At 39.6% G+C, this 14,131-nt stretch overlaps 1 protein-coding gene across 5 annotated transcripts in view; it reads left to right on the forward strand.

Moving 5' to 3' along the window:
- Positions 1-13,835, forward strand: part of SLC7A11 (solute carrier family 7 member 11) — a 59,747-nt gene extending 45,912 nt beyond the window's left edge. For 2 of the 5 annotated variants that reach the window (XM_017739359.1, XM_008637693.2), the window contains 5 exons: positions 1,125-1,228; positions 1,699-1,795; positions 5,271-5,420; positions 7,146-7,321; positions 11,624-13,835. In XM_017739359.1, the coding sequence (XP_017594848.1) occupies positions 1,125-1,228; positions 1,699-1,795; positions 5,271-5,420; positions 7,146-7,295 (501 nt within the window). In that variant the 3' untranslated portion in view covers positions 7,296-7,321; positions 11,624-13,835. Of the gene's footprint in view, positions 1-1,124; positions 1,229-1,698; positions 1,796-2,899; positions 5,421-7,145; positions 7,322-10,254; positions 10,412-11,623 lie in introns of those variants that run through there. The other 3 variants (XR_001863692.1, XR_001863693.1, XM_017739360.1) reach the window with 3 other exon arrangements.
- The last annotated feature ends 296 nt before the right edge of the window (positions 13,836-14,131 follow it).

The following is a 14,131-nucleotide window of genomic DNA, read 5'->3' on the forward strand; positions in this document are numbered from 1 at the left end:
GAAATGGACACATCCAGTCAGGTTTTGGTATGGTGGCACTTTTTAGCATCTCGGTGAAATTTGATATTTGACTGATGAGAGGGATTGCACTTCAGGCCATCGGTAGCATTTATAATGCAACATTGGACTGTATTTATTTACCTCTTATAACAAAGTCAACAGGGCTTAAATTTTATAGCCAAGTACATGCTTGAAAAATTCAGTGCTATATTGTAAGCTCAGCTCCTGGGAAGCAGGAATCACAGATATTTATGGAAGAGAGAGCTCTGAACTGTCTTGTGTAGCAGAAGATGGTAACTGTCTCTGCACAATATGTGTCCTGAGTACTCCAGAATTGGGTTGCTGTGAATACCGTAGCTCATTTGGGAAGGAGTTGCAAGGCAGCCTGGCTAGGAAATACTGCTTTGATTGTTCTTGCTGAATTGTGGCGATGACACTGATTTTTATATTTATGGTATCTGAGTCACAATGAGGAAATAAATAGTTCCATTTCTTTTTCAGTAGTGACACTGCCTGTGGCTATTTCAATTGATGTGGGTTTTGAAAAACCAAATTCTGTAGTTAATAGGAGATCTAGAAAGAAAACATTTTATAAACATTTCATAAATTGTGCATGTTGCCTGTGGTGCCCCAAAGTCCAATTAAGGCTCTTCTGCTAACCTGAAACACTAAAGCATGAATGGATGGACTATACCACTGGGTAGTGCCAGCTGAGTGCAATGAAGGCTGTAGAAAAAAGATATTAGGTGTGCAGATCAGACCTTGATCCATTCAGACTTGATCTTCTTCTTGATCCATTCAGACTTGGTCTTCTTCTTGATCCATTCAGACTTGGTCTTCTTCTTTGGAGCCATAATGATCTAAATTGACATGAGTCAGGGCCTGATTCCACATCCTCATCTTTGCTTCAACTGGAGATCTTCCACATGCTCTCAGGGATAAGGGTAGGACAGCTTAGCAGTAGTAGCTGTGCTCTCACAAAGAGGCAACAAATGCACAGCACAACTTTCAGTGAGGGATGCAGAGAAGGGGTATAACTAACACTATGATAATTTGCTAATAGAGGACAATTATCTTCCCATTTTATGAAAAGTCACTGTGTGTCTCTCTCTCTTCTCTAACAGACCTTTGCCGAACGACTAATGGGAAACTTTTCTTTAGCTGTACCAGTGTTTGTTGCTCTCTCCTGCTTTGGATCTATGAATGGTGGCATTTTTGCAGTCTCCAGGTGAGCACTGCTGATGTTCCTGGGGGTGAGGGCTTGGGAGACATAGTGAAAGTATGGAAGCAAGGGGAAGGGAGAGTAGAGTTCATTCCTTTAGCAGGACATCATAAATGACTACACTGTTTACCAGGTGTAGGGCTTTTTCTAACTTTGTTTAGGGTGCTATTTTTAAAATCCTTTGAATGGTTTGAAAATGAATTGCTCTGAGGCTACCCCTTAATCAATGGCTGCTTTTTTTCATGTGAAGGAGGAAAATCGGAGGGAAAATATTAACTCATTCCAAACACCAATCAAGGGACACCTTCAGAGATGGTTTTGATTTCTGCATGTGGGTTTCTCCTGCCAGTGCTTTCATTTAGAACACCTCAGACAAGACTAAGAAGTGCTGCTGTGCTCTGTGACTTTCATGAGCCACTTTGTGTACTCACAGTAATGAGCACATTTAAAGTCTGTCCACATTTATTTCCCACCAGGATGTTCTTCGTTGCATCCCGCGAGGGTCACCTTCCAGAAATTCTCTCCATGATTCATGTCCGCAAGCACACTCCTCTGCCAGCTGTCATTGTTTTGGTAAATCATACAAACAAATGTTCCTGCACTAGAATTCATATTACAGATTTGCTCTGGAGGATTCAAACAGAATTTGGGCACTGCTTGAGTCTCATCTATTAATTTGTACATGGGCTTTGGGCAGGGCGGAGGACAGGAGAAAGAGGAGTGAGATTTGGGAGTTGTTGTTATTCTATCATTTCTTCCTTGCTTTCTTGCCTATCACTGCAATCTAATTCATGTGTTATTGCTCTGAATTTCTAAGGACCTGCTAGTGATGAGCTAGTTCCCTTTCAGAGAAACAAATTACAGTTAAACAAACAAAAAAAGGATTCAGTTAACTGAAAGTTGAACTAAACACCAGCATCTGGGAGTACCCTAAAGGCTCATTATACTACCTTATAGTGAAAAATGCTAACAGTTTTGCACTAAGATAACAGAGGGAGAACCCTCAGCAGTACAGCATAGTGGTGATTAAAACATGAGAGAACATATGCCTGGGAAATAGTCTGTGAATTTTCTAAGGAAAACCACTGGTGCTTTGGTGGAAGTCCTATTACTGACTTTTAAAATAGCAGGAAAGGTAAATGCAGGCCATGTGTTTGCTTTGCAGACTAATTTGTATGGTAAAATATTAGGACTAAGTGTCAAAATACCAACTTCAAAGTTCAGTTTGCATAGTGCCAGGAAGATTTTCACTTAACTTGAAGTCTTCATAATCATGGGTGTTCAGCCCCTCTTTTGGGATCAATGACCGCAATGTATGTGGATAGGCCGCTGCTATATTTAGGGACTTCCAGCCAAAGCAAAAAATGCACCTATGAGTCTATGCTAGTAAGATCAGATGCCTGTGGAATTTAAATTGGTTTTTCCTATTGATGCCTATAAGCTCACTGCTGAATTGTTGAATTTTATATGTGCACTTATAACCATAGTCTTTGAAATTTTGAAAATTAGGCAGTGTGATTATGGTGAAAAGTTTTAATGAAATGAATTTTCCATAAGCATTTAGTTTGAATTTTATTTCTTTGGGCTTACTCATACCTTGTGGGTAAATTGCATTGACTGTTTTTTGTAGAATGAAATGCACAAAATGTATTAATATATTATTTTTTTTCCTGACAGACATTTTCTGCTATTGCATATGGTCCTGTTACACCAGTGCATTGATTTCCTTTGAAAAAGTCAGATTCTCATATGAAGATGGCTTTCCTTCAAAGATTGCAATTTTTTAGCTCACCTTATTGCAAATAGAGCCATGACAGGATACATCCTACATCAGTAGTCATTTTAGCATTTCCCTATTTTATTTCTCCTTCCAAATTCTGCACACTGCAAGAAACGAAAGAGCTCTTGAGGATAAACTGAGAAAATGAGCACCTGTTTGAGGCTTTTTAAGTTAAAAAACAAAACAAAACAACACTTTTTTTGGAATTAAGAAATCTGTTTATGTGTCTATGTTGTTAGAGAGACTTCCCAGTCTGACTATTCACGAGACTTCCCAGCAATCACACTCCCAATGCCAGGTATGTCAGTGCTGGGACTGGAGCCCCTTCACAGTGGTGGCTCTGGTGACTCGAAGGGTCGTTGCTGGACTCCTGCATATCCCACTCACAGGCCAGGTTTCCCCACTGCTTCGACCCTGAGTTTCCCATGGCAGAGTATCATTCCATAAAGCCACTTAGTCCCAGTGCAGGGACACAGAAACAGCCAAACTGGTGCCCCCGTAGAGGGACCCCCAAAAAAGGAACCCCATGGCTTTTATACCCCACAGTCTCCCCAGGCACAAGTCTCGCTCTTCCTCCAGAGTCTGGTTTCTGCCCCATCTCCATGTCCATCCACTTTGCTGGCTTCACTGGTCTTCATCTGCTTTGGTATCCAAAGGGTTGGCATGTCCTGGCTCCTGCTGTGTCACCCAGTATCTGTTCATCTGGCTGGAGTCACTAGTCTTTCATACCCTTTGTTATTCCAAAGGTTGGCAATTCATGGCCTCTTGTCTTGGGCTCCCACAGAGAACTCAGCCTGTATTTCAATCTGCATCTCAATTTGCAAGTCTGGACTAGATCTACCCGGACTAGATGTATTCCTCACCAACATCCTGGTATTTGACAGATGTGTATAGTAACTGAAAGAAATCATGCAATCTGATTGTAATCCTGCTTTATTGTATTTTTTCTTGATAGCTCTCCGCTTGCATTATTATTGTATATAGCTTGCATTATAGTTATAATTGAGATTTTAAACTTTTAGAGGCTGAGTCTTTAGAGAAGAAATCTTGCCCAATATAATTCAGTGGTACAATTTCCTTTGACATTTACATAGAAGGAGTTTGCTTAGTATCTATGTGTAAGGAATCAAGTACTTCATAAGTCGTTAGAGGTTGGAAGTGAGAGACCCACATTTGAAATATTGATCCTTCTGGTTCAAATCCATGTTGTCTGCACTGCTTTGAAAAAAAAAGAGAGAGGCTGTGAATCTAGATAAATAATACAAGTTAGTTTGCTCTGTGCAAAAAATTAGCCCAGTGTTTTACTGCATCTGCAGTTGATTTCATGTGTTGCCTTGTTATAAACCTAAAGGCTCTCACTTCCAGGATCTTCCCTCTTGCTGAAGAATGAGGGATATAGTGAATTTGACTTATTCCTTCATGCCCAAATGCAAGGACATTTTTTGTCCAGATACTACTTTGAAATAGATCCATGTAGTCTACACTAACCATCTAACTCACGACAAAACACTCCAGCTTATACATAACCTTCTGCCTGCCTCACAGAAGCCTTGTATCTCAGACTAGTTTTTTTATGAGGGGCTATATTTATTATGGTGTTCCCTCTCCTTCTTGCTCTTCAGTAGCTGCCTGAGTCACAGCTAAATTCTTCCTTCTGGTTATAAATATGTGCATTAACAATGTGAAATAAGTCTACACCCTGCAAGTCTGAAAGGCAAGCCCAAGCTGGTGCCAACCCAGTGTACCCAGCTGGCTTCTCATAGTGTGAGAATGTCCTCTTTGTGCCATGTCCTCTTTGCTCACTTCCCCTTTGAAGCCTGGGGGACTTTTTCCTTCCACAAAACGCCTAGAAACCTCTGCTTTCATATGATCAGATGTGACAAAAATTTAACTGTTCCTATCATTTGCATCAGCAATAAGCAAGTAAACCTGCAGTGGGCTCATATCCCATGAAAATGCTTCCCAGGATGCTCCAGCGCTTTGGTGGTGAAGTGTGCCTGTGTATTTTAGTCTGGGTCACAGGGGACAGATTTGTATTGACTATGTGTGGCCACTCAGGACAGATATATATTGATCCAAAGTGGTCTCAGGAGACAGCTAGACATTGATCACACACCTGATTGCATGACAAAGGCAAGCCTAAAGTCTGTGGCACTTTGGTGTGTGCATAAGGCTGTGCTACTTGTCCCTGTGGAAAAATTGGACACCACTGCTGTAAAATAATATTGATCTACTAAACCCCTCTTATGCTCTGAATTTCTTTTGCAGCATCCTCTCACAATGATAATGTTATTCAATGGGGATCTCTACAGCCTGCTGAATTTCCTCAGCTTTGCCAGGTGGCTTTTTATTGGACTAGTAGTTGCTGGGTTGATTTATCTCAGATATAAACGTCCTGATATGCCTCGTCCTTTCAAGGTAACATCTGCTCTCTACTCTTTTACCTGAATCCTCCCTCCTCTCCATCCTGTAGTCAGACAGCAAAGGAGCATTTTCTGATGTAACAAGCTAACCTCTTTTTCAGGAAAAACAGAGCTAGGAGAAAACAGTGTTTTGCAGAGAAGGCTTAGAGTTTTCCTGCAAGGTCCCCAGTGCTACCCCAGCTGTGTTCCATTCTGGAAAAGAATTCTTGCCTCTTCCTTATGCTTGGGGGCCAGAGGCTGAAGCTGTTGTGCTGAGATGAAGGCGTTTGCTCAGTTCTGCCCGTCTGTTTTGTTCAGGCTGTGTGATGTGAGCTGTGTGATGCAAACTATGTGAAAATACCTTGAGCCCTCTGCAGTCACAGAGGGTTCAGACTGCAAAAATTGGGGTTACATGTGCCAACATGATTTTCAGCCAGTCCTCTATTTAATGTCTCCTTTGATAAAGGCCTGGATAATTTTACCACCAAAAAGTCATGTCAAGCATAAGAGTTAATATAGAACATTTATGTCATTGCATATCCAATATCAAATATGCCAATTTTCTGTGCAAATAAGTGGTTAGTATGATTATTATAATATTTGGCACTTTCAGTGGATTTGCAGACGGAGTTATTGTGAACCCAGAAAGAAAATGCTAATAGTCCAGCCCCTTGAACAGTAGCTATTTTGGCTATTAGTACTATTTTGGCTAACAGTACTATTTTTCTGGCTTGTTTTAAGTAATATCTCACAAAGTAAGTTATCCCATTGTGTATCCAGAAAGATAATATCCATTATCAAAAAAGTGGAGAAATATATCCCTATTTAGATGCTGCCAAGGAACCTATTTTGTGAAGAACTAATAATGCATATTGTTGCATTCATGTAGGTATATTAGTAAATATGGAGATGAACAGTACAACCTATTTTGCTTTGATTAAAAAAAATGCTTTGACAGTGCACAAAAGAGGAACAGTAATGCTTTGAGGCATGAAAGGAAAAAAGCAGTTTCCAAGGAATTCTCAATTCTCCATTAAACTTAATGTCTCATAAGCCATGCAGGTAGGTATTTCCTTCAGAGAGTTGCTAACAGAGTGATTGTAGTGGTGTTCTTGAAAATTGAGCAAATAAATTTGATATGGTTACTTTGTGTGCTTTCAACAGTGACACTGGCAATGCTATCAGTCATACAGTCAGAAAGTGCTTTTCCGATGGCTATAATGTTATTAACACTATCAAATATCTTTATCACTAGTCAAATTCCTGTTTAATTTGCTCTCTTCCTGCTAGATTTTTATTTTTACCTTAGGAAGAAAATCAATATGTTCTTAATAGTTTTAAAAGGTGACTTGAACTCCTGGTTGTGTTTTAAAATGTTTTCTAATGGGTAATTATCAAAGCGGAAATCTTTACTGTGGTTAGAGCTGCTTCCTTTATGTTGGGGGATTAGAGGAAGAACTTTTACAATGTAACTTATTTACATTTTAAAGGATGTAAAACACTGGAGAGTTTAGAGTGTAATTAAAAGACTTCTGTGGTACTCACTGCATAGCAGTCTGCAGGGCTTGGCTTCTGCAGTCATTGACATTTTGTGTGCCTGTTCTAGATACCCTTATTTCTCCAGAACTGTCCTGTACTGCTGGGTCTTATCCAATATACATTTCATGGAAAGTTAAACGCCTTAGTCATTACTTTACTTTGATCTTTTTATTTAATGGTTCTTTGTGTGGTTGTTTTTCAGGTTCCTCTATTTATTCCAGCGTTGTTTTCCTTCACTTGCCTCTTCATGGTTGCACTGTCACTTTACTCTGACCCAGTGAACACAGGGATTGGATTTGCAATATCCCTGACTAAAAAATGCCTACTACCTCTTTATTGTATGGGACAATAAGCCAAAGTGGTTCAGAAAGCTTCTAGGTAAGTCCTGGTGTGGGACTTCTTCATACTGACTCCAGGAGTTTCTCAGAGCTCTCCTCATGTTTATAATTTCTCAGTCTTGACATTTAGGGACTAGGAATTTTTCTCTTATCAAACCCAGGAGCTTTTTGGCATTTTCTGTCATGTCGCAGAGGTTTTGGAATACAGCTACTTGAATCTTTGGCCACGGGATGCCAGTGTTGAACTACATTACTTGGGCAAGAGAAAGAATATTCTCTTTAAGGTAGACTGGATAGATGTGAAGATTTTTCTGCCAGCTGTGACAATGAAGGTGAATAATTTCTAGCTTTTGAGATAACACAAAACTCTAGAAAGAAGTCTTGGTGCCTGTGTAGTATCTATGGATGGGCATGGTGTACTGGCTCAGAGGGGAAGGCACCAGAAGCCAGTCAGTGAGGGAAACAGCTTGTTTGCTTTGCAATTATTATCCCCAAAATAACAACAGCAATGACAGAAAACTGATGCTGACAGTTTTGAGGTGGAGCAGAGTGGAGATTTACTTGTGAAATAAACAGATTTTTGTTTTCCCTGAGAAAAAGCAATAAACCTTCTGTGTGGAGTCATTAAGCTGGCATTATTTTGTGAGTGTTAAGGGACACCCATTGTATAGCCTAAGAACATTTACAAAAGGCACTGAGTGAGGATAAATTCACTTAAGGTACCTCTGTGAGATATCGAAAAGAAGTTGGGCAGCTGCAGGCTTGATATTCTAACCTTGAAACTATATGTCTTACATAGGCATGAAAGTGTAATTCCAGACATGAGGTTGTTCCAGTTTGGTCAAATTTAGAAATACATCCTCTGAGAGAAGGTACAACCACCCCTCCCCTTACCAGGTTTGGGAAAAACAAATTTTCCTCAAAGGAAAGTGAAAGAGATAAAAACTATTTATTTAACAAACACACGGGAAAAGGATAATAATGCTAAATAATAAAATTTTGCTGTGGAGAAAAAACCTGGGAAAGTGTTAGAATCCTCCCTTTGGTCTCCTCAGAGCTGGGGCTTGGCCCAGGGCCAGGCCCTCTGTGCTCGGTGGAAAGTTCTCCCGATGTGTTCTGATATTGAAGCAGTCCAGCAGAAAAGGGAGAAAATTCGAAATTCCAGGGAAGGAAAAAAAAGTTCAACTCTCAGTCTCTCTCCAGAGAAAAAGAAGCTCAAAAACTGGCCAAAAGCTGACTGGAAAAAAACCCGCAAGCCAGGTGTTTCCTCGCTCCCCTGCCGCAGCTGGAAAAAAAAGTCGCTATCTCTGTGTGGCCTTGAACAAGCTGCAAACTGCTTTGAAAAAGTTTTGCTCAGTTTTTCCTTCCTCCTCTCAGGCTCAGTTTAAAGGCATAGAAAGGCACAAGAATTAATTTCTGGGCATAGGGCAGTGATATGGGATATACATCATAAAGTCACCCCAAGACATTGGTAAAGGTCAATAAAAAAAAAATGGGATTGTCATTTAAGAGGTAAATTTTTGCCAGAGTAACTGGGTAACTTTCTATGAGTTTTTTTTACAAAGGAGAATGTGATGAATCCAATATACTTAGACTTAAACAAAGCATTTTATGTGGTACCAGAGGGGAAGTAGGAGCCTGTTATTCTGAACACACTGCTGTGCTACCAATACTGTTCCCAAGCTGCTTCATGTGCCCAGATCAGTGCATGGGCAGCTGGTGTGGGGCTTTGAAAAGTCACCTTCTTGAGGTATTGACTGGTTCAGCTGCCCAGCTGTGCTTCAGCAATGAGAGATGGCTGTTGCTTATAAACCCCATAAGGTGCAAAAACCAGTGTACAGACCATGGGTACAGACCAGCCCCATGTAAGGTCAGAGGTAATATCCTGAATAGGCTTCGTAAGCATCAGAGGAGAGGGATATTGAGCAGCCAGAATGAGTAGCAGGATAAAAGAGCCAGCCTGAAGATACATGCATTTCTGAAAGGAGTTTCAGGCTGATTACACTAGCAGAGCCCTCAAATGGATTACCCAAGGAATCCTCTACCAAGACTGAATGTCTTTGTTCTGTACCTATGGCATTTACATTGCCCATTCTCCTTACAAAATTGCTGCATTGAACAAAAAGTAACTTCACAGTTTGAAGGGTTTTTAGGTTCCGGGATGGTATTTTGTAATGAGAATAACATTTTTTTCTCTCCTCTTCCAAAGGAATTTTGCTGTAGCAAATAATTCTGAGCTAGTACAGGCTTCATTTGACCTCTGCATTCTTGCTTTTTGGAGAAGTCATGTGAAAATGAAAAAAGTTGAGCCAAGCAAATCCTAAGCAGCAGATCAGTGTGTAAAAGGATGTGTCACCAGCACGAGAATGCTTCTATCTGCACTTCCTCAGTTGAAAACTGATCCTTATGCTTAAAATGTCTATTTCTTTACAGCGGGTTGAATTGTGAGGAGGTAAAAAATTGAATCCTACTTTTTTTCATAGCTGAGCCCTTGCTGGAAATGAGATCTCTTTATATAACAAAATGTCTCTGCCAGGGTTATTTATCAACACCAGAGGATGACACTTGTTCACTTAGGATGACACTTGTTCAATTAGGATGCTTAATTTGCTTCTCTTTGTCGAGTTTGTGATGGGATCCATGGGAAATTATCTCACCATTTTGCTGTTACAGATTTCATGTCCAGTCAAATATATGTGTTAAAAATCATGCTTTCTTTCCTCACCTAAGCTTTACGTGGTGCTTGTGTAGATACCAGGTCTGGGTTTTCTTTATAAGGGACCCATTTGTAGTGAATTCTCCTCTTGAAAAGGGAAAATTAGGATTTAAAGTGGGCTAGGGAAGTTATCTGCACTATTGTGGTATGTTAAGTTGTCTTGTGATAAATGTGAAACTGGTCCTGTAACTCTAGGTACTGCTCCAAGCATACAACATAGAGGTACTGACTGGAAACATATTGGAACATTTTCATAGGGGAAAATGCTCTTATATTGATTTCTTCTGAGTACATTGCAACCAAAAAATGCGAAGAATACCAGCTCCCCAACTTGTCTGCTCTGCTGTGGCTTCATCCCAGGAGAGAGAAAAACTGCTGCATTGAAATGGAGGACTGGGCAAGGTCTTGCTGTTGGTGGGTCTTTCCACTTAGGTGAATAAAATAACAGCCAGCTCTAGAGACGCCCAGAATTTCCCTCTGCAGTCGTGCCCTTTTCCAAGAGCTGTTATGCCATTGCTCAGCTTCAAAAAATTTTCTTTTTCCCTTTGCTTGTCCTCAAAGCTGGAAAGGGCTGGGATGGTGGGGGCAAAGACCTGCTGGTTTCCTGCTGCTGGCTTTCCTCCTGTCCTTCATCCCTGCTACACTCAGCCCAGCTCTGATGTCCCCACTATGGGTAGGGAAGGCAGATGGGAGGAAAATGCAATGCTTGGAGACTCTCAGCCTATCTGCCCCTATCAATTTATAGTCTAAGTGCAACCTGGCTTTGCACTGAACTGGTGACATGCAGAGAAAAGAGGAAAGGATGGTAGTGCCTTAGACAGGAGGTCAGGGAAGTGGTTTCAGTTCATAACTTCTGTGAGTTGCACTGTTTTACCCTCCTGGCTTTGCACTGGTGTCAACATCAACAATCATGCCTGACATTCAAGGAAAATCCGAACTTTCTTTTACAACAATTCCTGCTTATTTAAAATAGGATACTAAAAAAGAGTGATAAGTGAAGGGAATGAAAAGAAAATGTTCTTTTACTATTCTGTATATGGTGTATGTAAATTAACTGTGCCATTTACGCATCAGTACCCTAAAAAGAAAACCACCAAAAGCACCACAAAATACATGTCCAGTGACAAAAGGAAAACATGAAGCTGCTTTGGATGTGTGACATTCTTAGAGACCTGTGAAGCTTTGTAATCATTATTTCCTTTTATTGTGGGTTTTTTGGTTTTGGTTTTGGTTTTTTTTTTGCTTAGGAAGGTCTTGGCCCAGATAAATTAATTTATTTGAACTCTTCTAGACTTTTATTTCAACATAACATCTTGATTATAACCAAGCAGTTATGCAGAGTAGTAATTTTTAAAGATAGCCTTTAAAAGCATGCAGACTTTTATTGAATAAGATTATACATCCATACCCTTCCATTATTATTGTATATGTATAACTTTGGATCAGAGGCAAAGAAAACAGTTAAAAAGAAGAAAATTTTGAATTTAAATGATATATGTATGTGCAATATATATGACATTTATGTGCAAGTAGGCTTTATAGAAGCTAAGATAATTTTCCTGACTGCTTCTCCTTCTTCATCTCTCCTGCAAAAAGCTTACCAAGTGTATGCTTTTATCTTTGCAGGCAGGGTAACCATAACATTGCAAATCCTCTTGGAAGTCATCCCAGCAGAGGAAGATCAGAAATCATGATCATCATGATCAGCTTTTGGGTTGGTGCTTTGCTTCAACCTGAAATAGAAAGAGTAAGGAGATTTATCCCCCTTCCTAACATGCTGCAAACTGGTGGAACAAGACACAGTCGAGATGGACACCGAGCAAGTAACTTTCCAGAATTGTTTTTCACAATGCTGTTGCAACCTTTTTTTTAATGTGGTTGATTGATATGTAGAAAGCAAGTACTTGTGCTATGAGGAAGCCCTTCACTACTTGTTTTGGTACCATGTCCTATTTTAACAAACTGTAAGTTCAACAAACTGCAATTTTGTTTGCCTTGTCACTGAAGATAGGTTTAAGTGACGTGTAATAGCTGGGTGTACTCTGAAGAATATGTCTTGCTTGCTGTCCCTGGAGATCCCAGCTCTCACCAGAGCAAGGGTGAGATACAGCTGCTGAGTTTCAGATACTACATTCTTCCCATCACTCTGTTTGGCAGCCTGATTTGACTTCTTTTGATTCACTGGAAGGCCCATCACACTGATGCAGAAGCACCACTCCCCAAACCTTTGATATGGCAAACTCAAGGTTTCTTCATTCTGGAGTTCTTATTACATGGCCAACAGAAACGTCTTTTGAGACTTAATATTTCTGCCAGTGGGGCAGGAAGATTTTAGCATGGGAATTTTAGCAGTAATTTTATGCATGTTAAATTTTTTACCAGGCTAGAATTGATCACTGATTTTACCAGTGTTTCTTTGTGTACCTACACACACAAAATCCAGCAAGTTGAGCAATGACCTTCAAATGAGTCACAATATTTGAATGTCACCTCTATTGCTGCATGAATATTTCCCATCTGGAAGCATATGATCCTGCAGTTATCAGTCAGGCAAACCTGATTTTAAAATTTTATATTAGGGTTGGTGGGCAGAAATAAATGTCACTGGTGGGAACATGCTATAGACATGACAATAAATGCAATACTTTTTTATGAATAAGGTATAAGGCAGGCTACAGCAGCTTTGTTGATTTGAGTAGGATGTGTGCCTGAGCTGTGGGCTTTTCACTTAAGCACGCTCCAGTTAACAGGGCTTTGGAACACTGAGGAACAGGTGCTTTTCCTGTCTTCTCATGGGTTTTATCTCAGCAGAAACAGAGAAAGGCCTTCAAAACTGATAAAATCAAATGAAATTCATCTCCAGAACTATTTTTGAGCTGATCTCCAGCTCAAATATGAGCCAAAATTTTGCCCTTTTTAAAAGATAGTTGTATAGATAAAGAAGTTTCTTAATACTTAGAAATTGAGTTTTATATTCCTAATGACTACTCAACCTTAAGGTTAAGGTTTATTATCACTCTGTTGAGAATATAACACCTAACTATTGAATACATTAGTATTTGAGCTGTCTGATTTCAGCAAGTCATGTTCCAGGAAAATTCTTATGGAACTAAGCAACATTTAACTTCCTAAATTGGGAGAAAAGCACAACTAGTAGCCAGACCACTACAGTAAAGGGAGACTGTGTATTGTATATGTGTTGTATATATCCAGAATATCTACTGCTTTAAAGGTGTACAGTAATATGTCTTAAATATATACATATTTTTTGATTTTGTATCTCTGTGGTGGAATTTCATAAAAGTAGGGAAATGCAAGTAACTGATTATGTAGAAGAGCAGTAGTTTAAGACAGAGAAAGCATTTTGCGAACAGCGTTTTTCCATAAATGTTTTCTGTTTACAGTAACTTAAAGTGTTATTTGAAACTTGTTATAGGCATACATTTTGAGAGAGTTTTTTGTGTTGACAGTGAATGTGTTTATTTAGTACTTACATTTGGGTCACAATTCTGCCTTTGAAGTTGTCTCCTGCCATCCCCGTTCATCAGGATTTGTCCTCTGTCATCATGGAGCATCTTCAAAGTACACAAACTCTACTCCTCTCTGACAGAAATAAACTGTCTGGCACCCTCCAGGAGTGCACCTAACGCATTCCTCCCCTAATGAATGCAAAGTGCATGGGATCCAGAGCAAAACCACCTCAAGATCGACAGTGGACGTAGGTTTTTCACTCAGACTGTTTCATTCCCATGTATTCATTCCTGTTGTGCCACATTACTTGAAAGTTTAATTGTAGGCAGTGTTAACTTGTAGAAATAAATGGGCTCCATAAATATAACCGAATGTTGCTTTATTTTCCCATCGTGGTCTTTAAGGTTTAGAAATGTTTCTGAAGCCTGATTCAGTGAACATAATTTTACTAGGTTTAATTCATGTAAAGGGTTAATTTGTCCCAAAATCCTAGGACTCATTGATTCTGAGGTTGTATATTTTAGGAAGGAAAAAATTACTTGCAAAATAAAGACCTGGGTTTTTTGAAGGTGCACAGGGATTTTAATTTCAGGTTTAGTTTCTTTAGCACATGCAAGTACAGTACAAAATAATGAAATTGGGTTTCCACTGTATTATGAAAGC

This window comes from Corvus brachyrhynchos, unplaced genomic scaffold, assembly GCF_000691975.1.
Source record: "Corvus brachyrhynchos isolate BGI_N302 unplaced genomic scaffold, ASM69197v1 scaffold147, whole genome shotgun sequence".
Lineage (NCBI taxonomy): Eukaryota > Metazoa > Chordata > Aves > Passeriformes > Corvidae > Corvus > Corvus brachyrhynchos.